At 44.8% G+C, this 26,046-nt stretch overlaps 1 protein-coding gene across 2 annotated transcripts in view; it reads left to right on the forward strand.

Moving 5' to 3' along the window:
* Positions 1 to 12,033: 12,033 nt before the first annotated feature.
* Positions 12,034 to 26,046, forward strand: part of GNAO1 (G protein subunit alpha o1) — a 167,542-nt gene continuing 153,529 nt past the window's right edge. For both annotated transcript variants that reach the window (XM_079906257.1, XM_079906256.1), the window contains exons 1-2: positions 12,034 to 12,471; positions 12,690 to 12,732. In XM_079906257.1, the coding sequence (XP_079762383.1) occupies positions 12,354 to 12,471; positions 12,690 to 12,732 (161 nt within the window). In that variant the 5' untranslated portion in view covers positions 12,034 to 12,353. The remainder of the gene's footprint in view (positions 12,472 to 12,689; positions 12,733 to 26,046) is intronic.

The following is a 26,046-nucleotide window of genomic DNA, read 5'->3' on the forward strand; positions in this document are numbered from 1 at the left end:
CCTGGTGGTGCAGTGGTTGAGAGTCCACCTGCCAATGCAGGGGACATGGGTTGGTGCCTGGTCCGGGAAGATCCCACATGCCACGGAGCGGCTAGGCCCGTGAGCCATGGCCGCTGAGCCTGCGTGTCTGCAGCCTGCGCGTCCGGAGCCTGTGCTCCACAACGGGAGAAGACACAACAGTGAGAGGCCCGTGTACCACAAAAAACAAACAAATAAAACCATATTCTAAGTATCTACCTATAGATAGGATGCAATTATAATAATTTTTAATGCCCTTCTTTACTAATTCTAATATCTGTGTCAGTTCTAACTTGGTTTTTATTGATGGACTGCTCTCCACATTATGCGTAAGATTTTCTTGCTTATTTGAATGCATGGGAATATTCATTTGCATGTTAGACATTGTGACTGTTCCCTTGCTGGGAGATGAGTATTTTTGTATTTCCTTATATATTCTTGAGTTTTATTCCATGACATAGTTAAGTTCCTCAGAAACCATTCGATCATTTTAGATCTTGCTTGTTAGGCAGGATCAATGATTAGTCCCTGACTACTGATTACTCCCCACTACTGAACAAGATCCTAAATACTCTCTCCAATACTCTATGAATTATAGATGTTCTGGTCTGGCTAACAAGAACAGGCACTATTATTGGACCTCTGTGAGTGCTGCCACTGCTCCCTCTAATCCTCTCTGATGGCTTTTTCCCCAGTCTTGGGCAGTTTCCTCACATGCATGTACCAATCAGTAATCTGAATACTCAAGAGGACCTCTGGAAATATCCAGAGTTCTCTCTCTGTGCAGTTCTCTCCTCTTCAATACTCTGTCATGAGAACTCCAGCTTCCTTGGGTCCCCTCGATTCTCAGCTGCATCTCCTCAACCCAGGGATTCTGCTGAGCTCCACCTAGATATCCCCTTCCTGCTCCACAACCTGGAAACTCCCTCAAAGCAGTAAGCTTTGGCAATCATAGGGTTACCTCATTTGTTTCTTGTCTCTCAAGAATCAATGTCCTTTACTGCCTGATGTCCAAGGTCTAAAAAACATTATCTTGTGTATTTTGCTTTGTTTCATTTTCCAGTTGTTTCAGGTGAGAGGGTAAACAGGCAGTACCTGTTACTCCATCTTGGCCAGAAACATAAATCTTTTCCTGAGTTTCTTGATGACACCCAGGGGTTAAAAAATTGCTCAGAATTTTTTCAAATTCTGGGCACTGGGAATATACCTTATCACACACTTGATACAATGGAATAGGAGGTACACAACATGCCCTATGAAGTATTCTTTCCAAAAGTGTTTAACCTGAATCTGAGGAATACTGCATCTGAGCCAGGGTGGTCCTCATATAAGCCAATACCTTACAACAGAGAGCAGTTCTTCTGCACCTGGATTCCTCCTGTCTCCAGAATTCTTGTGTCCAGCTCCATTATCTTTATGCCATCTATACATGAATTTATGTTACTCCTATAATGGCATACATAGGCATATTGATGAGGCAATATTTAAGCATGAATCCAAACCCAAGAGGAAGAACTTTCCTCTATTGCCCTAAAATAAATGCAGGGTGCTGACGGAGACAATGATTCATGCATTTCTAAAACACCCTGTTATCTTTACCACAAGAAATTAGAGCCCAAAGCATGAGGAAAATCTGGACTCTTTAATTGTGGTATATGCTTGGATGACTTAATAGCTAGGTATTAGAACCTCTGTAAAGTTTCTAATGAGCAGAAAAACAGAAACAAAAATAATATTCTAAAATGTAACAATGATTATGATATTCAGAAATTCCTTATGGAAAAGTCAAAGTCTTTCTGACTGTCAAAATCAAGTTTGGTTAGTAATGGGATGAGCCTAAGGAAGGATCAAGTCCCAGAAACTAGAATAGGGGTCTTAAACTGTGGTTTTTGTACTATCTACCTCAAAATTATTTAGGGATATACGTTTAAATGCACATGTCTAAGCCCTGTTTCACAGAGTTACTGAATCACAATCTCTAAGGGTGGAACCCCAGAACCTGCACTTTTACTAAGCACTCTTGGTGATTTTCATGAACATTAAAGTTTGAGAATGACTATAAGTAATCCCATTGGAACAAGGCAGGACATCAGGTCCACTCAATAGGCACCAAAAAGAAAAAATCCAAAACGCAGGCAAGACATGCTATCAAGGGAATCTGACAGTAAGTAGAGGGTTCATGTAGACAATTATAGTTGTGGGAGGAAGGTTCTACAATGTCAACACATGGAAATCCAAAAGCGGAGTGATTTGTTAGGAGTCAGGCATTGGCAATAGGTAAAGTTTCAAACAAACTGATGATGGGCATCAGAGATGTAGCAGTTTGTAGTAAGGATCCAGTTGTGCAGACTTGGGTTTAAGGATTGGGTTCTAATTTCCATGAAGTTGAGGAGATCAAAATAGAACTCCAATCCCAAAGCAGGGTCAGAGTCAGATACAAGAACCTAAAAAATGCCTGTTACTGGAACCAGTCACAAGGACCAAGGTGAGAGCCTACTCCTTAGGGACAAGGTTAGCTCAAAGAAGGACCAGCACAGAGACTAATTTGATGCACAGCCACCAAGCAGCACAACTAGGGGCTCTTGGATTTAACTGCTCATGGCCTGTATCAGTCCAGGAGCTGATACAAGGGTTAGCTTGCCCCAGGCAACTAAGTGGCCCTGCTGAAAGGACTGGAAAAGACCTATCTGACCCAACTTCTCATCCCCTACTTGAATTCTCTTTCAGGCATAGCCTCAGGATGTTGTCACAGAGATAACAGTGTTTTTTCTCAGTAGTTATAATGATGGCAGTCAGCTGTGAAACAGGCTGATTCCTAAATAGAATAGCTCCCTGAGGTGAGCAAGGGGCAACTGGATTCTGGAGCCAACAGCAGGTTGTCTTCACCCCCAAGAAATTCTGAAATGTCACAGCCTAGGGTTGAGAACCCAGGTGTCCTGTGTTCAACTCTACTTTTCTTTAAAATAACAGATCACTTTTTCAGTGAAAGAACAACTTTTTTTTTTTTGCGGTATGCGGGCCTCTCACTGTTGTGGCCTCTCCCATTGCGGAGCACAGGCTCTGGACGCACAGGCTCAGCGGCCATGGCTCACTGGCCCAGCCGCTCCGCGGCATGTGGGATCTTCCCAGACCGGGGCACGAACCCGTGTCCCCTGCATCATCAGGCGGACTCTCAACCACTGCACCACCAGGGAAGCCCCCAGGAACAACTAATTTTTAGCTCACTATTGGATGAACTCATAAATCCTTTCTTTCATGCTTAAGTTCCTTCATGCTTAGAGACTGATATCTGTAAGGTGGTAGAAGCATATGCTGAATTCCTCCACTCCCTCGATGAAACCTTTTCAGCAAGTAGGCAGGAAGCAACTAGTAATCACTAACCAAGCGATTACTAATCTGGCAGATACACTCTAGGGGTGTGGGAAGTGAGTGAAGAATTGAGATAACTGTCAGAACAAATGCCAGAGAAAATCACAAGAAGGGCAGGACTGAACAGATCTAGTAGAGGCTGTTGAGAGAAGGCCAACCCCTTGTCAAGCTCATCTGCCCCTTTGGTTACTTACCACTGGCTGTCTCACTCCTGGATCTATGCGACTCCCTTGACACTCCTTCCCCAGCCCTGTGGGATGTTCCCCACTCATCCTATTCACCCACAAAGAAATACTCTCAAAATCAATTGGGTGGTGATTATGAGCCATCATGTGCCTGCTGTGCTAAAACAGATATAAGGCAATTTGGAGAAAACCTTTCAAGATAGGCTTTAAAAAAAATTCCAGTATATCTAGGAGTGGTGTCACTTCTAAGTTGAAAAATCAAAGTCAAACTACAATCCTTTCATAATATTGGCTTGTTTTGTTTACAAAGGTGTTATATTTCTAAAGCAAATGCCGTAAGAAGTATGAAAGGTTTACTCGATCTGAAGGGAGGAAAAAAGAAACAGGAACCATTTCAATAGTGGAACAAATGGACTTGGATTCAAGAACTGAATGGATCTGTAACGTTTTCTTGCTTTGCCCTGTGGAGGGGTCTATTGCTCTGCCTTCAATAGTTTCCTAAATGTCACTCTCCAAGGTCTCTGTTCACTTAACTCAGATTTAGAATTATGGATGCAGAATACAGAAGATGCCTAAAATTCCTTAATTTCCTTAATTGAGGAAATTGAAGTCTGGAAAGAGAACAGAATTTCCCAAACCAAGACTAAAAGTTTTGTCTCTTGATTCCTAGTCCAGTGCTTTTTCACTCTGTTGCCCTTCTTGATGTTACTTTTTTTTTAGTTTTGAAAATTACTTTTCCAACCTACTGGGACTAAAGTTTTTCAATATCTTCCTTTAATTGTTGTATATCATCTACTCCCCATTTCTGGTTGTTACCTTTATGAGGGAGAGGGTGTTGCAAAACATGGAGAATATTCTGATAATTATACACTACAAAGATACACACAGGAATTTTATCTATTTTGTATTAAGAACTAGGAATAATTTATTAGAATAAATATCATTGGATCATGAATTGTTTAGATAAAGTTCATTTACGATGATCAATAATGTCTGACAAAGGGGGGAAGGAGTATTGAGTAAAGTAATAACTCACTAAAATATAAATAATATAATTGGTCTAGGTACTGTTTAAAAGAGAAACTTAAAAAGAATCTGAAAAAGAATATATATATGTGTATATATGCATATATATATGTGCATATATATATACCCACACATATGTATAATTGAAACACTTTGCTGTACACCAGAACCACTGCTATGCACCAGAACCTAACACAACACTGTAAATCAACTATACTTCAATTTAAAAAACAGCAACTTAGATATAATCTTTGAACCTTGGATCTTAGGGAAGTGGCATAATGTGGCAGAAAGGACACTGTCTTCGAATTCAGAAAATTTGGGTGACCATCTGATTACGTAATTTACCAGCTGCATGATCTTAGGTAAATCAGTTGAACTTCCCTAAGTTTAATTTTATTATGCATAAAATGTAAATAGAAATCTGGGCTATTTCAAAGAGTTCTTAAAAGGATCAAATTAAATAATGTATGAGAGAATGCTATAATTCAAAGATCAGGGACTATATGCACCATGATGGCAGGGAACCTAGTGTGTTGTTTTCAACAGTGTATTCCCAGTGTATTCCTAGAACAGAGTCTGGCATAGTAAACACAGTAAACACAATAAGTATGTATTAAATAAATGAAGGCAATGATAGGAAAAATTTCATTCTTATCACTATTTTCTTACTGGAGAAATGTTTATGGTAGGATAAAGCCAAGTATCAGAGTAGAGCAGAAGTGAGAGAAGCAAAAAAGAAGGAAAGAAGGATTGGTGTCACATCTTTCCTAAAACAGAAGCAGAGGTGGTAGAATCAAAGAAAGGATGATCAAATTGAACAATCCCAAAATTTACCCTTTTTCTTTCCCTGCCCCATTCATCCCACCTCTCAATCCATGAAAATTAATCCCAGTATTAATTTTTTTAAGATTGCTTTTGGGCATCCCTCTCTTTAATTTTGGTCATTTTAAGCCATTACATTCAATGTTTTTATTGAAATCTGTATATGTCCTCTCTTTGGTCATTAGGAACAGTGCTGTTTTTAATTTATATTGGATGTAACTAATTCAGAGTCCTCCCTCCTCCTTTTTCTTTCCTCTTCTCTTAGCCCTCTCCAAAGGCTACAGTGGCCAAGGGGAAAGACAGCCAACTGCATGTGTTCCTTGAGAGGAAAATCAGTTCAGTTCTTTCCTTTCTATTTCAAGCTCTGAATGATCCTAGCTAAAAGTCCTATGGGATAGGTGTCTGGTTGAAAATACATCTCACTCTGAATTACCCTTCTTCAATTTTATAGATGTGCTCCATCACACACACACACAGGAATTTTATAAAAATGTTTTTCTCTGCCACAGAGGTCAGGGTTTTACAGGCCTTTGGGGAACAGGTAATACACCCAAATGTTAGCTCAACTGAAGAACCATGTTTCCCCACTGGAACACTATGTTCTTGGTACTTGGCAGACTTTGGGAACACCCCAAACCACATGTACTTTAGAGGATGCAGACAGGTCACAAAATTAAATCATTCTAGTCTGGCCAAACACCCTCAACCTACTTCTAATAAGTTTGAATTAACTGATAGCCTCCCCCTCCCCCAATCACACTTGTTACAGACAATCCAAACTGGTTTTAACTGAATTCAGATAAATTCACCTACTTCTTGCCTTCACAAACACAACTGACAGGAGCAAACAGAAACATTTCTATCTTTAAGGAGCAATGCGGTAATAAGACTTTGGACCTTGAAGCTTACAGAAGACTAATGAGATAATGTTTAAATGTGTTTGAGCTGCATGTGTGAAAGGCTTATGGAGATAGAGAATATGATAAATAATGCAAGAAATCTTTGTGTTAGGAAATCTCTTGTCTTCTGGAGGACAAGAGTATTAAATAATACTTTACAAACATGTACCAGCTAACCACATCTGTCAACTCTAGCCCAGGTAGGTTAAAAAGTCCTATTATCCCTATGATAACAAATAAGAATCTTGGTTTCCGATTAAAGGTTTTCCAAGAAAATGCCAACAGGAATCACGGCTGTTAGGAAATGCTTTCATTTTAAGCCAAGCTTCCAACTTCAATTTCAGCTCTTGGTCAGTCTTATCAATGTGAAATCACCAGTCCTAGCCCCCTCCAACTTTCCACTCAATTCAAGCCAAATGCATCCCCGTGGGATTCTCTTGCTATCCTAAATTGAGAAAAATCACAAAGCACACTCTCTTTGGGGTTCTTGAACCATCAAAATACACTCAGCAAATAATGTTCTCAACACCGACCACATAATGGACTTCAATAACCTAAGAGCTCAACTCAATTATCTACAAGGCTTCAAGCAAGTTCCTTCGTTTAAAAGTACACAAAACGTTTATTTCTTCCCATGTCATCTTTTATTCCTAACAATGATAAACTGATTTTTTTCATGAAGTCCGCAAAATAACAAATGAGAGAAGAAATTTAGCAAAGAATATTCTGATGGAAACTTCAAAAACGTTTGGCATATGCTCTTCTCACAAGTTCCTAAATACCAACAAATCTCCCATTTGTTTGTTTAAAATCAGTATCATTTCATTTTTCAGAATCTTACTTGAAAATAAGTCATTACCTCTTTGAACTCACCCAATCTTAAAAGTTTTCCAGAAGCAAGGCACAAAATTTCTACTAGAAAAATCAAAAAGTCTCAGAACTGCAAAGAACTTTGATATATGATCTGATTTAGCCCTTGTCTATAGACAGGTGAATTTGGTTAATAGCATTAAAATTGATGACCTGTGGACAATGGGCCATGCTTGACCTTTTGGGATATATACAAAGTGGTAACTCCCTCACCTCAAAGGAGTTTATAGTCCAGTTATATGTTTCCTGAGCACATCACTTGGGTGAGAACGTATGATTGTAAAAATGAACAATATCAGGCTCCACCTCAGACTCACTGACTCAGAAATTCTAGATATTCACCCAGGAATCTGCATTTTTAAAAGCATCCTACGTAATTCTTATGCACAATAACATTTGATAACCACTGTTCTGGTAAGTATGAGAGACGTGCACAAAATAATATTAATACCAGTCAGAGAAGCACTGAATAACAGCTAACAAGGACAATAGGATAAGGATAATAATATCTTCTAGGGACATAAAAAAAATTAGATCAGCATCTTCCCTCATTAATGCCAGATATTTATCAGAAAACTCTAAGTCATTTCTTAGCCTTACCCAGACATTCTTCTAAATTATATTCACCACTAAGTTAGAGTGTGAGCTATCAATTTTATAATAAAAACCCTTAGTGCAGAAACTTAAAAACCTCTAGTGATCTACCATTCTCCCCAAAATATCTAATGCGTTTGACATTTAGTTTGATTTCACTTAGCTCATGAACCACACGTTTTAGCCTATTTTCTTCCCACGAGGAGAGTAACGTCCATAAGGAATAGTAATTCTCATAAGTTTTTCCTTTGACAGAAATACAAAAACTACTAAACATAAAGAAAATTTGAATTCAGAAACAGGAGAGATATTTGGACTTTAAGAATATAAGCTACTAGTAGAATTAATTGGCACAGATTCTCTACAAGACCTAGAACTTTGTACAGAAAAATCACCTAGGGAGTGGATACCAATGCAGATTTTAGAATAGTCTGATTTGGTAGAAGTAAGATGGCTGACTGAATTTTTAACAAGCACCCCAGCTGATTCTGATGTGAATTGTTTTGAAACATTCCAGGGATTTCAAGATTTCAGGAAGCCAAGCTCATGTCTAAACCTCCCTTTGAGTCTAAGTCAATACATGAAACATGGTAGATGGTCAATACGTGCATATTTAATTAAAGTACCCTCAAAAGGGAACAAATATGGAAATTCAGTTCATCAAATCAGAGCCCACATTCTGTAAGTTAGACCTGGAGGATCTTGCTTATATGGTAAATTACTGTCCTCCAGAATAGGAGGCACATGTGGTACAAAAGCAGCTCAATGTAGGCTTTTGTTGTTCCTTTTAGAAAGTATATAAAATATTCTGATCACCTACTTTTAAAATTAAAAGTATGCTGAACCATGTGTGGTAAGGGCTATAATTGACCTAAGGTGGGGTAAAGGAGAATTATTCTTTTGGTCAGCAGGAACAATTTGAGAAATATAATTCTGAGGATCATATAAAATAAAACCAAATTGAATCTGTCCCTGATTACTCCTGATGTTAGGACTATAATTTCCTCATTCCCACAGGAATTAACTATGGACAAATTAAACACTTGTCGTATTATCTAATTACTAATAACTCACAGAGAACTGAGATGTTATCCTTACTTCTTTTGGTGGGGGGGACCAGAATATGACTGGTTTCTGGAGTTGTAAGCTTTCTGTGAGTCTAGGAAATATGATATATATATATACGCAGACATAAATATATATATATTTAAATATAAAATAAATACCTATAACATGTTATCTCTCAAATAGTCCACAAACCTGTAAAAGGAGCCCTGCATTAGTACTAAATGACTGCATGACCTTGAACAATTTATTCAGCCCCTCAGAGGCTCAGTTTTCTCAGCTGTAAAATGGGTACCCAGGTTGATATGGGCCCAGGCTCTTTCCACTTAGCCATGATGCTCCTCACACCACAATCCCTAACTGAGGTTTATGTGGGAGGATCACTAGAGATAATTTTCATAAAAGTGCTCCGTAAGCTGGAAAGCACTCTACAGGTGAAGCGGATTATTATTAGTCTTTTATGAAGCCGAGCTATAAAGATGCAAAGTGACCCAGAAAAAGAAAACAGGGTAGACAAACCTGAAATACAACACCTATAGTGCCTAGAACATTACCCCGTTCATGGCTGGTAGGTGCTTAGTAACTATTGAGTAAAGAAAAACACAAAACATAGGTTTGTGCCTCCACCATACTAGGTATGATACCAAGAAGGAATAAATATACCCAAAATCAAAGATAGTTTGATTCAACCATGTAAACCACAATGCCCCAAGAGTCTAAGATCTTCAATTAAAAATTACTTCATATGAAAGAGCATTAAAATGTAAAATATGACCCACCATTTACAAAGAAATGGTTATGGTCTTACCTCTTCAGTATTTCAGATGCAGCCTCGTAGGGATTGCAGAATCTGGGTGAGGTGGCTGAATTTTTTCCCTGTATCTGAGAGATCTGCATAATCATCCTAGCAACCTTTAAAAGAAATAACAAATTCTATAGAATATTGGTTACCTAAGCTCTGTTTTGGATCTGGGAGGCTGATTTTTAGTGACAGCCAGATTTTAAGCAAACCAGATTCATCCCCTAAGCTCCCCTCCTCAATACACACACAAAAGGAGACTGGGTAGGGGTGGAGGGGCAAGTGGGGAAGAAGTTATTTACTTTATAAAACAATTCTTTATAAGAGTCCTTTGTCAGTTTTCTACAATATTTAAATGTGATCTAAGTTTAAATATTCAAATTACATACAACTTTTGACATAGACAGCTATTTGTGGAATGAGGCAAACCCAAGCTAGGAAACAACAAATTGAAAAATACAGGGGAAAAAAATGTTTTCTTCTGCATGGGCTTTAATTGCCTCCCCCCCCATTGCAAATGTATTTTTATGCTGGGTAACATTACCAAAAACAGGGGTGTTTTTTCTGTTGTTGAAATGAAACAAACAAGTTTGCCTTCAGAGCCACAAAAATGCCCAACTATTAGAAAAAACGTTTTCCACTGGCCGGTTGCCTCTCCTATCCCCATGCAATCTTTCCTATTGGCCCCTTTTTCTAGGAGGGCCCCTGAGGCTGTCTGATGGAACTGATTGTAAAACCATTTTGCGCAGTGAGAACTAATTTCTTCAAAATCTCAGAGACCGCCTAGAACATGCCCGATCTTTGGCAGAAGTGTATGTGTTTCCTCAGTATCTGATGAGCTGTACGCTGAGTAACTGACCCAGGGTTGCTGGGTCTTTATTTTAAAAAGAGATGCGGCGGGGGAGTGTTTTAAAAGATTTAGAGGAAGAAGCTCTCGTCTCTCAAAATCTATTCATTTAATGTATTTGTGTTTTGGGAAGGGGCAGAAGAAGAGGGCTCAGTGCAAAAATCTCAACCAAACTAAACCTTTCAAAATGAGCGAAAAGCATTTAAGCTCTGTGTTGAGAAAGTAAGCATCACTTGCATGAAAACCTGTCCCTCCCATCCAAAAGCTGCCCCGTGTGGGAACTGTCTCCTGCGCTGCCCTTTTGGCCGGCAATCTTGGAGCAGGGTCCGCGATGGCAAAGGGAGGCAGAGGCTCCTTGAGAACAGGCCCTGGCTTTGTCTCATCCTGCTGTGTTCCTCTCCTCACAGCCTCCTTTCTCACATACTAGGTGCTCAATAAATGTTTGTGGGACGCAGGAAGCGAAAAATCCGAATCTGCCCCTACGCCCCAAGGGCGAATGATTGGGAACGCAGGTTCCCTCAGAACCACGGTCTCCTCGAGTTAACCGAGGCCACCTGACCTCGGCTACTACGGCCCTAGCAGCCGGAGAGCAACCAAGAAGGCGCGCTGTTGGAGCCAAGATGGAGAGGAGGCAGGGAGCGAGGGAGGCGGCGCCGGCCGCGACCCAGTGGACCCACCTGACGGTGGCGCGGGCTACCCAGCCCCGAGCTCGCGTTGACCAGGCCCGAGCCGCCAGAGCACTGGGCGAGGGCGGAGGCGGAGGCGGAGGCGGGGAGGGGCGCCCCGGCTCGAGCCCGGCCCCAGGCCCCGCCCCCGCTAGGCCTCGCAAGAGCCCACCTCGGGGAGCCGCGGGCCCTGAGGGGAGTGGGGGGAGGGTGGGGGAGGGGAGGCCGCGCCGCGCGCGCGCCCCCGCTAGTTACGCGGACCTCGGCGCGCGCACCTCCCCCGGCCCCCCGCCCCTCCCCGTCTCGGGGGCCCGGCGCGCGGCCCTGCTGACGTCAGCGGGCGGCTGGCCGTGCGGGGTGCGCAGAGCAGCTGGCGCACTCGCGCGCTGCGCTCGCCCCCTCCCCCGCCCGGTCTGTGGAGCGCGCGCGCTCGCTCGCTCGCTCTCCCTTCATTTTTTTTCTCCCCTCCCTCCCAGCCTCTCTCCTCTCTCGCTCCCCCTCGAGCTCCCGGCTGCCCGCGGCTCCGTCGCGCTCTCCCTTTCTCTTCGGTAGGCTCCACCGAGCGATGCTAGCTCTGGGAAACAGCGACGCCGTCTCCCGCTAGAGACCTGCCCCCCGGCCCGGCCCCTTGCCCAGCCCTGCCCAGCGCGCGGGGGTCGGCGAAGGCGCCGCGGACGCACCGACGGCTGAGGAACAGAGATGCAAATACACTAGCAGCACCCCCTAACTCACTCCCTCCACACCCCGCGCCGCCTCCTCCTCCGGCAGCAGCGGCAGAAGGACCCACCCTGCCCCCCACCCCACCCTCCGCCGGCTCCGGCTGCGATTCCTGCCTCGACAATTATTTTATTTATTTTGGGTCGTGCACAAGCCTCAGTGCCTGCAGCTCGCGCCTCCTCGGACCGCGGGCGCCTCCTCCCTCGGCTCCGGAACCCCAGACCCCGGACACCCTCGCCTCGACACCCCCAGAGCCCCGCCAGCTGCCGCGAGTCTCCGCGGCTGGAATCTTGTTAGAGGCTGTCTTTTTTGGGGGTTCTGCTTTCCCGACATTTTTGTTTTCAGCCAAGGGGAGGCTATCGTGATTTTTTCCCCTTTGAGCCCAGGCTCTGCTTTCTGGGGGGGTGGGGGGCGCGCCGAGCCGGGGAGCCGTGCCAGCCGAGTCGTGCGGGCTGTGGCAGGGAAGGGGCCACCATGGGATGTACTCTGAGCGCAGAGGAGCGAGCCGCCCTCGAGCGGAGCAAGGCGATTGAGAAAAACCTCAAAGAGGATGGCATCAGCGCCGCCAAAGACGTGAAATTACTCCTGCTGGGTAAGGACCGGGACTGCCACCCCCATCCCCCGACCCTGGCCACTCTGCACCCCCCCACCAGTCCCCCCTCCACTCGCTCCTGGGGAGACCTGGTCCCCGAGTTGGCACCACCATGTGCCCAGGATCGCCCACTCCCTCGCATGCCTTACCCCCCAACCCCCCACCCCGGTCCCCTAAGCTGACACTCACCAAATTTTCCCCCCTGTCTGTCCCAACAGGGGCTGGAGAATCTGGAAAAAGCACCATTGTGAAGCAGATGAAGTAAGTCCCTGTGGCATTGGGATTTGTACTTTTATTAAGTATAATTTTTTAATAATTTTTATTACCTTGCTCACTTCACATTGATCTCCAGGCCTGGTTTTTAATTAGTGCACACACGCACACGCATACACACACCTGATTTGACTCCCCTCCCCCAGGCCCTACGTTGGTTCTGGGTCCTCCACCCCAACTCCCAGGGTGGGTGTTTTTTTCTCCGGGCTGAGGTGGAGGGAAGGGGAGCGCCTGTAGTTGTATGAATGACAGTGTCCGCCATATTGATCAGAACATCACATTATTGGCATGATTATGATCATTACTCTTGATTGTGTGGTGTTTCCTGTGTGTCGCTGCGTCTATTTCTATCTCTGTGTCTCTGTATCATTCTGTCTCTATTTCTCTCTTCTCCTTCCTCCACCCCCTACTCCATATCCATAATCCCACTTCCCCCTACTCTTCTCCTGGGGCAGTGATTTTTGAACTTGGCTAAAACATGGAGGGGACCCAGCCCTAGGCTGGGGTGGAGTATCAAGTGTCTGCTGTTCATGGATTTGGTGCTGAATTAGAGGCTGTGGTTTCTGCCCCTCCTCCCCACCCCCAAAGGACGGAGGTTAGGGGAAGGGGCGTGTGGTAGGGGAGGGGGTGGGTGTTCAAGCGAATGTGGCTGGCACAGGTGTATCCAAGGTAGAGGTGGAAGGAGGACGCTGGCTGTGAGGCTGAATGCCCGCTCCTTGCTGCTCCCCCGCCTTTCTCCCCCATCCTCCCAGCCTTTGCTCTCCTGACACTGGCAGTTTTCGTTCACTCTGTGGCCTTTATCAATGTATTTATTTACACTCTGCATAGGCTGTGTTCCATGTAATCTACCCACAATGCGGATTTCAGGCCCCACTTGCTGCACCACCCCCTTCTGCCTTAGGTATTAGTTTCCCCTCCTAATTAGCTGGGGGTGGATTTGAGTGATGGTTGAAAATTAAAACAAAATGGGATATTCCTTCCCTTCCACACTTTCTCAGTAAGGAGCCTTGCCCCTCCTTCCTACTCCCAGGCTTGATTCTTGCCCCATCCACTCCTGGTTAGCAGTTCCTGGTGAGCCCACAGGCAGCTTTGCTTGGGGAGGGGGTGACCTTAGGAAAGGGGTGCGCGCCCTTGGGCCTCCTAGCCCCGCTGCTTCCGTTGGCCTCTCGGTTCGGGACGGAGGAGTTCGTTAAGACCTTTTAGCGAGGATTCCACGTCGCTTTGCTGTGACACCTTCGTGCACACACAGCTCCTAATTAGGGGTTGCTGTGCAGTAAACAAAAATGATTATTTTTCAACTTGACAGAATAGCCGAAGTTATTGCATCCCGTAGGAAAACAATGGAAAGTAAAAACCCCTTTCGCAGAAAGGTGGGTGGGAGACGAAGCATGCTTGCGGTTTCAGAACCAAGATGCAAAAAAATCTTGCATGTGTAACAGGCATGACAAGCGGGTTCTAGGCGGCGCCATGATGGTAGGGAGTAGCGACTCGGAGACAATTTCTCCCGTCTGCTTGACGTGTTCTTATTTTTGTTCGAGAGCTCCCTGGGGCTTTCTGTGCAGAGGCCCCTTGGCTTGCCGCACCCAAATTATCCACGGGTAATTTGGCCTGGGGCTTCTTTGAAGCTTGTGCAACCCAAATGGATGGGAAGGCGGGGCCTGGGGAATTGCTCGTTGCAACAAGGTGCATGTTGCATCTGCCTGGAGCCCTTGCAGGTCAGTAAGTGCAAGCAGCACCACCCCTTTCTCCCTAAAGGGGACGTTTCAAAACTTCAGAACTCTGTAATCTGCAGTGGCAGGCTTGCAGCCCAGTGGAAGCCCCAGCCACCGGAGCTGGGTGAGGTTTCAGGCGCTGCGAGTGGTGGACAGCGCCCAGCCGAGGCTGGAAAAGTCGAGGAGGCTCAGCTTGGTGGCGCTCGGCTCGGCTCGGCGCAGGCTGGGCGCGAGGCTCGGAGGGACTCGGCAGTGTTCGGAGCCGAGCCGGGACCTCGGCGGAGAGAGCCGAGCCTCTTCGAAGGAGGCCGAAGGCATTCGGAAACGCTCGGTTGAGGGAAGCGGGGATGGAAGCGGGGTGTATGCTAGAGTCTGGAAATTAACTTTGCATCTGCCAAAGCACCTCCTTACCTGCTTTTCCTGAAAAAGCTCCATAACTTAGGTTGATTTAATAAGAAGTTTAAAAATATATACTGAGTACCCTGAAGGATACCTCGCCTTTTTTATTCAAACAGAGGCACGCTCTCCAAGGAGATAGGCGTGCCATTTTAGAATGAAATTTCCTAATTATGTACTGGGGCAGAAAATCTTAAATGAAGGCTGTATTTAGACTTCTCCGGGAAAGTCTTCTGCGTCTCATCTTTGGTTACACAAAGGAGGGAGGGGGGGAAAAATCAAGCGTTAGATATTTCAGATGGTTAAATCAGACGTCCTGGCAGTTTCTCTCTTTTCCCTGCACTCCTCCCTTTATCACCTGACAGGACGCCTTTTTGGAGAAAAATAACAGGCAAAATTGAGATTTTGTAGGTAAAACTGTTAGTATATTTTTTAAAATACACCAGTTCTCTTTAGGAAATGAGTTAAGTTTGCTCAAAAGGTGAGACAGAAAGATTTCTGGCCCATGTTAATTTTGCCACAAGGGACCCTAGTGTCCTATCCTGAAGCATTCATGAATAGTAGCTTTTCCTGTGAGCCCTCCAGCTTGGCTTGAAATAAATCAGATCAGGGCCTTGTGCCAAGCTGGATGCAGGACTTGTTTTATTAACCACAAAATGTGGGATTGGTGTCTCTGTATCCTAGTGACAAATTCTTTTGAGCCTTCCCTTGAAGAGGTGATTTTCCAGATTGCCACTTGGGTGAGAGTCACTTGAATCAGGCGAACTGTACTATGGGTGGGGCTGGCCCTGAAAATCTAGGTGGCATTTACAGAACGCAATTTTGGACTTGCCTGGCCAGTACGATTGGTTAACAACCTATCAGACCATACTTACGAGTTAATCAGGATGCTCTTTTATTTCACCCAGGCAGATGAAATTAGAGCGTTCTCTGTGAGTGATGTCCTGTGAGAACTTGATGACTTCCTAATGGGGACTGGGGTTTAATAGCCCAGCCTGTTGCATTGAGAGGAAGAATATTGATATTGAGACATCTCCAGATCCTTTTTAATCAGCATTTCCAGAAGAGCAAAGAGCCACTCCATTCAGCATACATTCTTATCCACATTATGGCGTGCTGATTAGAAGACAGACGGGGCTTCCATATATGCCTGTAGTAACTGAAATTATATTACAAAGGCCTGGCTGGCAGATGCTGTTTAGAACAAAGTGTTAACACCCATACCAGCCTAGGAACATTGCAGGGAAACTGACCTTTGACATTCTTTTGCTTGAAACATGTTGCAGTGGGAAACTTGCATCCATTAAGAGGGCTACATGTTAGACTGTCATTTGAAAAGCGCGATTCTTAATACTTTATTAAAATTTTCATTTGAAAATAGCTTGCTAGGTTTTTTTTCCTTTGTGTATGGATTGTGAACTAGTGTTTGGGAGCTCTGTGTCAGACAATCCAGAACATTTCCGTACTGAGAAATAAACAATGATCATTGAGACGGCAGAATATAATTTTACACATACCATGAGTAATCAGTGACGTTTTATGTGTGACATTTTAAATAATTTTGATTGTTAGGAGCTCCTGACCTCACCTGTGATACAGCCTCATCATTTTTGCAGTCAATCAGGGGATTCTTTTATTCCAATTAATCAAAATTTTAACAGCAAGTGTTAATTTTATTTAATCACCAAAACCCTCTCAAAGAAATCTCTTAAGGCATTATATATGGAATCAACAGAATCACTTTAAGTGACTTCCCATTCTGAGCAAATAGTGACAACTACTTGGACCGTCTACCTGATGAAAATGTAAAATGAACTGTGGAGTTGCTATGGACACCACAGTTTGTCCTCATTTGAGATGTTGAGTTTTCTGTGATGTCATATTCAGGCTATCTGTTGTCTCTGGAGCATTAAGTGAATTTTTAGGGAGCTAGAGAGTCCGAAGGTGGCAATTGAGGCATGGCTTGCTAGCTGGTAGGCTTTATATAAGTGAACACAGTAAAGTGGAGCACTTTGGATGTGTGTTCCTTTCCAAGGTGCTTGCTCAGTGCCACTGGTAAAACAAAATTTAAGGATTTGGTGAAGACACCATTGCTCATACAAATATCCCAGCCCTTCCAGTAGGATTGGAGTCCAAGGAGAGACCCTACCAGACAGGGAAGACAATCTTAAGATTGCCAAAAGCTGGTGGTTTCCTCCTACCAGCTGACCCTGACTTTGTAATTAGGGTGTTTAGTCTTTGGCTTAGGTTCAGGGCAAGCCTGTGTTCATTCAGCACACCACTGTTTGGCACCTGCTAAGTGGCAGGCGTGAGAGGAGTTGAACAGCAACTTGCAGCCATTACTCAGTAAAAGTACAGTCATCTGAAAGGGCGTTTCCTGCACATCCCCAAACGGTCCCATGTTGGGGCAGCACTCCACTGAGAGCTCCTCGATCTGTGGACTTCTTGTTTCTGCAGTCATCTCTTTTGCGGCTTTGCTCCCCCTCCCCTTCCTTCTGTCTCCATGTTTATTCAAAGGGATGCACCTTGCTCTCTGGAGACAGTGTGAGCGCAAACAGAATGTCAGATCAAGTAGCAGATGAGTTTTCCTTTGCTGATGGATGGTGCTCTCTCCCTCCTTACTGTTCACTGAGCTGTAAATACCAGCAGACCTTCCTGCCAGAAGAGTAGCAAACAGTCCACCTGATCGCCTCAGGAATCAGCTGTGGAATTCTTGAACCTCAGTCACCTGTTGGATTCTGAAATCGAACCCGTGTGCTTATTGAAAGGGTTGTTGCTGATGAGATTAAATGGATGAAGCTTCATGCAGGATTGACAAGACTCCAGAGGAATCCAGAATTTCTAGTCTCTGTGTGGGGCTAGATTAGATTTATAGTGCCCAGAGTCAGAGGACTGTCTTGTTTTTTTAGCACTTGGAACTCCCCAGATTATATCATGCATCTTAGCCACACCTGCTAAAGATAGGACAGGATCACTTATGTTTTTCAGCTTCTCACTGTTAATACTGGAGATTTAATATGAGTAGAATAAGGTCATATTTTTCTGACATGTGCTCAGTCAATCTGGATGCAGGGACTTGGTTCCCTCTCTCCCAGGGTGTTCTAAGTCTCTCATGTCTTACAAAGCTAGACGGACCATTATCGCAAGAGCACATTTTGATCTGAAAGACAGTAGACAAGCTGGTGAGGAGGTGATTTCAAACTGAAAAAAACATTTTGGAAAGAATTACCCCAAAATATGACACTAGCAAAGAACAACTTTTGATTTTGAAAAAATTTTTAAGATGTGCACGTATGTGTATGTTTACGTACATACTACATGGATTTTAAAATGGTTAGCAGATGCTGTAAGAAGAGCACTTCGCCTCACTTTATTGACTGCATCATCATAAAAAGCTTGAAGGTGCTCAAACTGCATTCTAAGAATTTGTTCAAACCGGTATCACATTCTTATATTATTCTATGTTTCTCATTTATGCACAATACTGGTTAGGAAAGAAACCTCCTGAGAAATCAGTCATTAGCATAGCGGAGGAAGGAGAGAAAGGAGCAGTGACCTGTTACTGGTTCAAAGAGATAGGTGGATTCCTATTAGGAGAAGCCGTTTAGCATGCTTTTAAAACTGAGAGGCAGTTAGCAGCTTGGGCTCTGTAACAGGCTGCTTGGCTTTAAATCTTGACTCTACCACTAACTAGAAGTGTGCCCTTAAACAAGTTACTTTCTTGTGCCTCAGTTTCCTTGCCTGTAAAATGGGGCTGATCATAAAAATACCTAACAGGTTTGTGAATATTAAGTGATGTAATATATGCAATGCCCTTTTAACAGTTTTCTAGAAATCATTTTACACATGTCAGCTACAGTTGTGATTCCTTTGATTGATTAGTGGGTGTTCCCTTCCCATATGGAGTTCTCAAGTATGTGGGCCTTAGGTTGCCTGAGAGCCAGAAGCGGGGCGCTGTCGTTCACGCTCAGGGCTTCTTCCCCTTGCCTGCTCTGCAGCATCAGTTATATAACTAACTGTGTTGTCATAAGTGATATGACATTTTTGATGGCGCAGCTGCTTCAGCCCAGGAGGTTGGAGTGATATTACAGAGAGTGGGAGAGAGCACTGGACCAGGAGTCGAGATAGGTGGCTCTGCCCCTGCTGCTCTGGGGGCTCCGTTTCCTGGAGTAGTTGGCCCAGGGCTACCCCAAGCTCCTTTCCTGTTCTAAGTGAGCTGTGAAATTGGGAATTACCTTCATGTTCAGATTCTTGAGGTCTTTGATGCAAGGTTCTAAACATAGAAGAATCAATTCTGGCTCCCTCCTGAGGGGGTAGGGGGTACCCATGAAAGCCCTTTTAAGGCCAAGATAATTGCAGAATAGCAACCTCAACCACAGAGCTTTCTCAGCCAGGAAAGTCCTGAGAGGCATTTAGAGAAAACCACCTCTAACCAAACTTTTCATGCAGATGTGCTTCTCAAACCAAAGAGGAGGATCTGAAAGTATCCTGTGATTGAGAAACAGGATGTTTCTGGGAGGAGGGACCCAGTGACATGTTAAAGGAAGAAGTGTTTTGTCTGTGGCTTCCAGGATGCTTAGAAATGGAGACAGCCCTGACTTCCCCCCTGGATGGGAGGGCTACATAGACAGGAAGGCGCTTGCCCGGGTTCAGGTGCATAAGATCCAGGGAGTTGGGAGATTTGCAGAATAGTTAAAGGGGAGGCTCAGGAGAGCTGTGTTTTAATTTTGGCTCCTTCTCTAACTTGACTTTGGGCAAGTCGTTTAGCCCCTCTGAGCCTCAGTCTTTTCATCTCTTACTTAGGATATGAGCTAGAATTCCTCAGGCCTCTTTCAGGATTCTAGCTCAGTAAATGCAAAGAGAAACCTAGAAGCCTGAAATGCAGGGGGGAATAGTGGGAGTATTTACCGCCCACAGCTTTTATCTGCTGAGCCATCTTTAGTTCTAATTTTCTTTACAGAAAAGAGGAAAAACATTGTGCTTTTCATAGCACCAAAAAATTAAAGTAAAATAAAATCCTGCAAGGCTAATAGTCGGTGCCTTGAATTTGTCCCCCTGCTCGCTTGATTTCTCAACCAAAAATAGAGGAAAGGGAGATAATATATTTAAGGATAGGGCTGCATCACCAAGAATTTACCCTGGATTCCCTGCTGATGACGTAGCCAACAGATAGGTTTTCTGTGGAAAATTGTTACTTACGGGAACAACTTCCCCATGCTGTAAAATCAACCTGGGCCACCTTCCTCCAGAGTCTTAGAGCACTAATATTTATTACACAGTGTAAATTAATTAGGTGTTTATGTATCTGTCTCTCTTGCTAGTCTGGGTGCCCCCTCCCTACCAGGTCTCCCTAAAGCAGGAATGGTGGCTTATTTTTGCTCATCATACAGCACTGAGCCCAATGTCTGGCACAAAGGAGGTGCTTAATAAATGTTCATTGAAGAAAAGAGAGAAAGAACTGAGGTGCACAAAGAATGCAAACTCATTTCTACAAAAGACGGAATAATAATATTGAAAGCCTTTGATGGTCATAGACTGTGTTCATCATTTTCAATCCCATCTGTTATCCTCATTTGTTTCTTCTCATCAACCTATGAGGAAATACAGTCATCAATTCCATCTTACAGATGAGGAAGTGAGGCTCAGAGAAGTTAGGTTAACTGTGTAACTTAACGTCACACAGCTTAGTAAGTGACAGCAATGTATTGAGATCATGATTTGCCTAATTCCAAAACCTATGTCCTTTCCATTCTAACACCACACAGTTCTTACTAGACCACCACTAGTGTGGGCAATAGAGAGCTGGCAGGCCAGGACCCAGTACCCATCAGCAAACAGTATGGCACAAGCCTTGATTGAGGTCAGTGGCTGAGAGAATATCAAGTGGTTGGTTGGGGCCGGGTTCCTTCTGGAGGTGGAGGTGGTGGTCACCATCGTGTATCACATTCATTCTGACACCGGAGTGGCCCCTAATCTCCATCTGGACAGCTCCTGGAATCATTTTCCATTCCTGCCTCAGAAGTGTGGGCCATTAGTAGGTGGCAACAGAGAGGAGCTGCCACTGGAGGTTTAGGCTTTGGTGGAAGGAAGTGGTCGGAGAAGACTTGGGAAAGACAGGATAGTAGGATATCCATCCATTCAGCCATCCATCCATTAATCCATCTGCTCACCCATAAGCATTTACTGAGCACCTAGTGTGAGCTAGACATATACATGATGCCATGGAAGTAGGGAGGAAGGTCTTAGTCCCTGCTCTTGAGGAACTCAGCCTAATGGGAGGTATGTGTAAAAGACACTTACATCTCAGAGCAGGAACTGCCACGGGGCTGTGGGAGAACAGAGGGTGCCTTCTCTAGGCAGGAACATTGGCCAAGAGAAATGACACGTGGGCTGAGTCTTAAATATGAATGGTAGTTAGCAGGTGGAGAAAAGGAATGCCAGACAGAGGAACCAACATGTAAGAAGGCACTGAGATATGTCACCACATGGAACATGCTGGGAATGTGAAGTAATTTGGTTTGATTAGAACACAGTATATAAAAGGAGTGTCAAGAGATGGAGGATAAAAGATGAGACAGAGACCCGGTCGTGAAGGGCCTTGTTATTGTGCCAAAGACTTTGGATTTTATTCTGAGTATAATGAGATGCCACCAAACGGTTTTTTAAAAATTCAAGTATAACTGACATAACATTATATTAGTTTCAGGTGTACAGTGAGAGGATTCGGTATTTGTATATATTGCAAAATGATCACCAGAGTAAATCTAGTTAACATCCATCACCATACATAGTTAAAATTTTTTACCTTGTGATGAGAACTTTCAAGAACCAGAGAATTTTAAGGAAATGGGTTGGCAGGATCACTTTGTGCGTTAGGAAGATCACCTATGTGGACTGGAGGAGTCAGGTTCTGAGGTTGGGCGACCAGATGGAAAGTTATTTCTGTGATCCAGGTGGGAAAAGATTAAGAACTAAACTCAAGTGGTGGTCGTGGGAGGTGGGAAAAGGAGATAGATTTAAGAGCTATTTGGGCGGTGCAATAATTGAATTTTTTTGATGATCAACTGGAATGGCATTGAGGAGGAACTACATTTTAAAGGATGTAGACAAAAATGAGTCCAGGATTCCTGGTTTGGGCCACTGGTGGGATGGTAGTGCCGTTCCCTGAGATAGAGAAATGCAGGAGGAAGAGGGAAGGCTTGAGGAGAAGAATGCTGACTTATTTTGGTCATGTTTGGTCATGATTCTTGTGGATCACCCAAGTGGAGATCCCTGGCAGGCAGTTGGATATGTGGATGAGGAGATAGGATGCACCTGGGGAGAAGGGTCAACTTGGAATTCTTTGGTGCTCATGGGCAGTGAGAGCCTTGAAAGCTGGGAATCTCACCAGGCTAAGTGAGAAGGGGAGAGAAGGCAGAGGATGCATCTCCCCCGCCACCCCACAGCTCCAGGAACTGAGAAACATCTAGGGAGGGGAGCCTGTGATGGAAACCAAGAAGGAGTGAGCTAAGAGGCGGAAAAGAAAATCCAAGGCAGAGCAGCATCATGGGAGCCAAGGAAGGAAAGAATTTCAAGAAGGCGAGGAAGTAGTTGAGTCGGATACTGCAAGAGTCAAATAAGATGAAGACTGGCAGGTGACCACTGGGTCGGGAAACTTGTTGGCAACCTTGGCAAGAGCAGTTTCAATAGAGGGACGGGAGAAAAGCCAAACTGCAGTGGGGTTAAGCATGTGGGATTGAGGAAGTTGAGGCCACAAATGGAGTCTCCTGGAAAAGAAACTGGAACTGTAGAAGGAAGAGGGGAGAAGGGGGGAGGGCTCAGGGAGGATTTATTTGACCTCATTTGGCTCCCATGCGGGGACTTGGATCCACTGAGAAGCCGTAAAGAAAGAGTCCAGACCGAGGGAGATGCGGAAGGTATAGGAAAGAGGAAGTGGTAGAAAGAGCAGAGCCCCAGGAGGATGGGCAGGGAGGAGGGGGTGCAGAGTATGGATGGGCAGCTTAATCTGGACATGAATGTGCATCTCCTCCCCTGAGACTGACAGGAAGGCCATAAGCATGGGGTGTGTGTACAGAAATTTGGGGGTGGGATGGTGGGGACAAGAAGTAGGAGTTCTTGCCTTATCGTTTATTCTTCTCTGTGAAGTGGGAAGAATTAAAAAGCAGCTGAGCTCGTTTACCAAACACCAAAGGCTGGTAACCTTTGTTCTATTCAAACCACTCATTCATTTACTCAGTATTTATCTAGCACCTGTTATGTGTTAGGCACTGTTCTAGGTGCTTGGAGATTCGGTGGTGGGCAAGTCAGTCCCAGGGGAATCAGGCAATGACTTCACAAAGAAATAATTGGACATAGTAATTGCAGACTGAAACTTTGCGTGAAGCCTTATACTGATCACATAGGAATCCAATTCCTGCCCTCAGAGAGTTGGATCAGTTGGGGGAGACAATCAGTGCACAGAAGAGGCAAAACTGGAATTTGATTTGGACAAGGGCTCAGGATTAAGCCTGGAGGCAGCAGGTGGAGAAATGAGAGTTCAGTGGAACTGGGTTGTTCTACTCTGCCCAGATTCCCTCATTCCAGGCTGTCCCCGTGGGGCTGTCATGACTACCCCTGCTGCTTGAAAATAGAAATGGGCATGTGACCCAGGCCTTGCCATTCACAAATTCCCATTCCCCTGGCCATAGTGATCTTTCCAGGGGATGTGGTGTGACTCAGTCCAGGTTGAGCAGAGTCCTTCTCTGGGATTTTATAGTTACTATGAGAAAGGAGCTCTTCATCTGGGATCCCAGAAAGGTCCTCACTGGGTTGGATTGATGAAAGCCCGGAGCTGTCTGTGGCCATGTTTCCACATCTCCATTACTCTGTGCAGGAAGGAAGTTTACCTATTGTGGGAGAGACTTCGGGGGATGAGGGAATGGGGGGAAGAGAGAGAGGGGTTTCCAGAAAGACCTTTGATGATAATTATTGTATTCTCTGAAGCTGGCTCTATGCACTGAACAGTTACATGAACCAATAAATCCCTTCTTTCACATAAACTAATTTGAGCTGGAATTCTCTCCTTTACAACCAAAATCATCTTAAAAATGGGTAAGGCCTTCCAGGAAGATGAAACAGTATGAGCTGAAGCACAAAAGCAAGACTCAAACATGCAGGGCACCGTCATGGGGTAGTGGACAGTCTTATGTAACTGAGGAGTTGGGGTTTGTGGGAATATGAGAAGTGTGGAAAGGAAGAGTGGAGCTGGATTGTAGCCTTCCCTGAGCATTTCGCTACGGGGTACACACTGTGAATACACGGTAGGGTGCACTAACCTCCTCCCTACATGGTAGGGTAGTAGAGTGCCAAGTCAGGAGAGCTTGAAGAGGGAGACTAGAGAAGAGGCTCAAGAGCAGAGAGAGATTTCTGTAGTCTGCACTAGAGGATTGCTACGAAAGGCAATGAGGAATTGGATGGGGGAGAGATTTTAGAGGCAGAATAAGTGAGACCTGGTGTCTAGTTGAATATGGGGAGAAAAGAGCAGATCAGAAGAGTCCTCCCAGTTTTGAACCTGGATTTTGGAGTTTAGTTATGCCGTCAAGTTAGGAAGCATAAGAGCAGGGAGAGGAGTAGCAGAGGGAAGATGGCAAGTCAGACCGCAAGCACGAATTTCCGGTCCTTGTAGGATAACTTCTGTGTTCACAATGTTCAGTGGTTTTCTTGGGGAAGAGAGGTCGGGGCTGGAAGGAGAGTAGGGGACTCTTGGCTGCCCTGTGTGGTAAGACCATGAGAGTCAGTGGATGCAGTGCCCCTGGGGTGGGAATGCAGATGAAGAGGAGAAGGGGTCTCAAGGAAGGATTCCACCCCCACATTGTGGAGGTGAGGCAGGGGAGCCTGCCTTCGATAGACCCAGAGGTAGCTCCAACTGGGAAAAGGGGCTGGAGGTCAGAGGCACAAGAGGAGGCCCTGCCACGTGTGCTTCAGGAAGTTTTGTGTGGCGAGCAGGGTTCTGTTCCGTGGCATTGTCCAGTTAGATGAGGACTAAGAAAAGGCTATTGTATTTTGGTGATTGAGGCTATTAGTGGCCTTTAAAAGAGCAGTTTCAGTGGAGGGGAAGGGATAAAAGCCAAATTCAAGAACATTTTAAGGTGGAGATAAGGCTGAACTGGGGTTAAGGAAACTTGAGTTCTACCCCAGCTCTGTCCCTATTTAGCTTGGTGGCCCCAGGCAAGTTCCTTAACTTCTCTAGGATTTAGTATCTTTACATATAAAATTAGGAGACTGGACCGAACGAGCTATAAGCTTCTGCTCAAGTCTTGAGGTCATAATTTAAGTTTTGCTATCCAGCAAAACAGATGTTCTCGTGGCAAAGGAATTCCCCGCCTTCTCCCTTGGCCACCCCCAACTGAGATAATAAATTATAAAAAAATTAAGCTTTCAGAACTCTAGTGCTAATTGAGAGAGAAAACTGGGACATCAGCTCAGGGAACTGTGGACACAAGTGCATGTCGTGTCCACGTGTACCCTTCGCTGAGCGCGTGGGGCCCTGCGAGGCAGGAATTTGTCTCATAATCTCTCAGGCTTTACAAGACCAGCGTCCTGTGTGGCTCTTCCCTGGGGAAGAGTGCAAGACAGAATAACCCCTGGGTTCCCCGTGCCTCTCTGAATTCACATGGATAGGAGAAAGAAGGCCCGTGAGCCTGAGCTGGCTGTGTGTGGGAGCTCCAGCTAGATGGGCAAAGAAGAGTTGAAGGGACCCAGGCCTCAGGAGAGAAACAAGCCTGATGGCTCCAGAGGGCCAGGATGGGAGAGGCCCCGGCTCTGTGTCCCAGGCACTCTGTGGCCCCATCATTGGGGACTTTGGGGAAGGGATGGTAGAATGGCAGTAGGGAGACCCTGGTTCGGAGTTGTGGCCAGTCCTCCTACCCTTTTTTTTCCCCCATGTGCATGCAATATAAGGCCTGTTTCTTCTTTGAATCTTCTTAGAGTTTCAACTACGTGGACCTCACTAGTCCCTACTTCTTTGGCACACGTGTGTTCATTCTGTGACTCCCAATGGAAGCCCAACCATGGGTTGGCGTTATTCTAAGTTTCTAGGAACGGAGCTCTTAATAAGACCTACAAGCTCCCTGCTTATTTTAGGGACCTTACAGCTTTAGAGAAGGGGGATAGACAGTAAACAAGTAAATGAATGAGCAAGGTCATTTCATGTTCT

The sequence above is a fragment of the Stenella coeruleoalba genome (assembly GCF_951394435.1).
Source record: "Stenella coeruleoalba genome assembly, chromosome: 20".
NCBI classification, from domain to species: domain Eukaryota; kingdom Metazoa; phylum Chordata; class Mammalia; order Artiodactyla; family Delphinidae; genus Stenella; species Stenella coeruleoalba.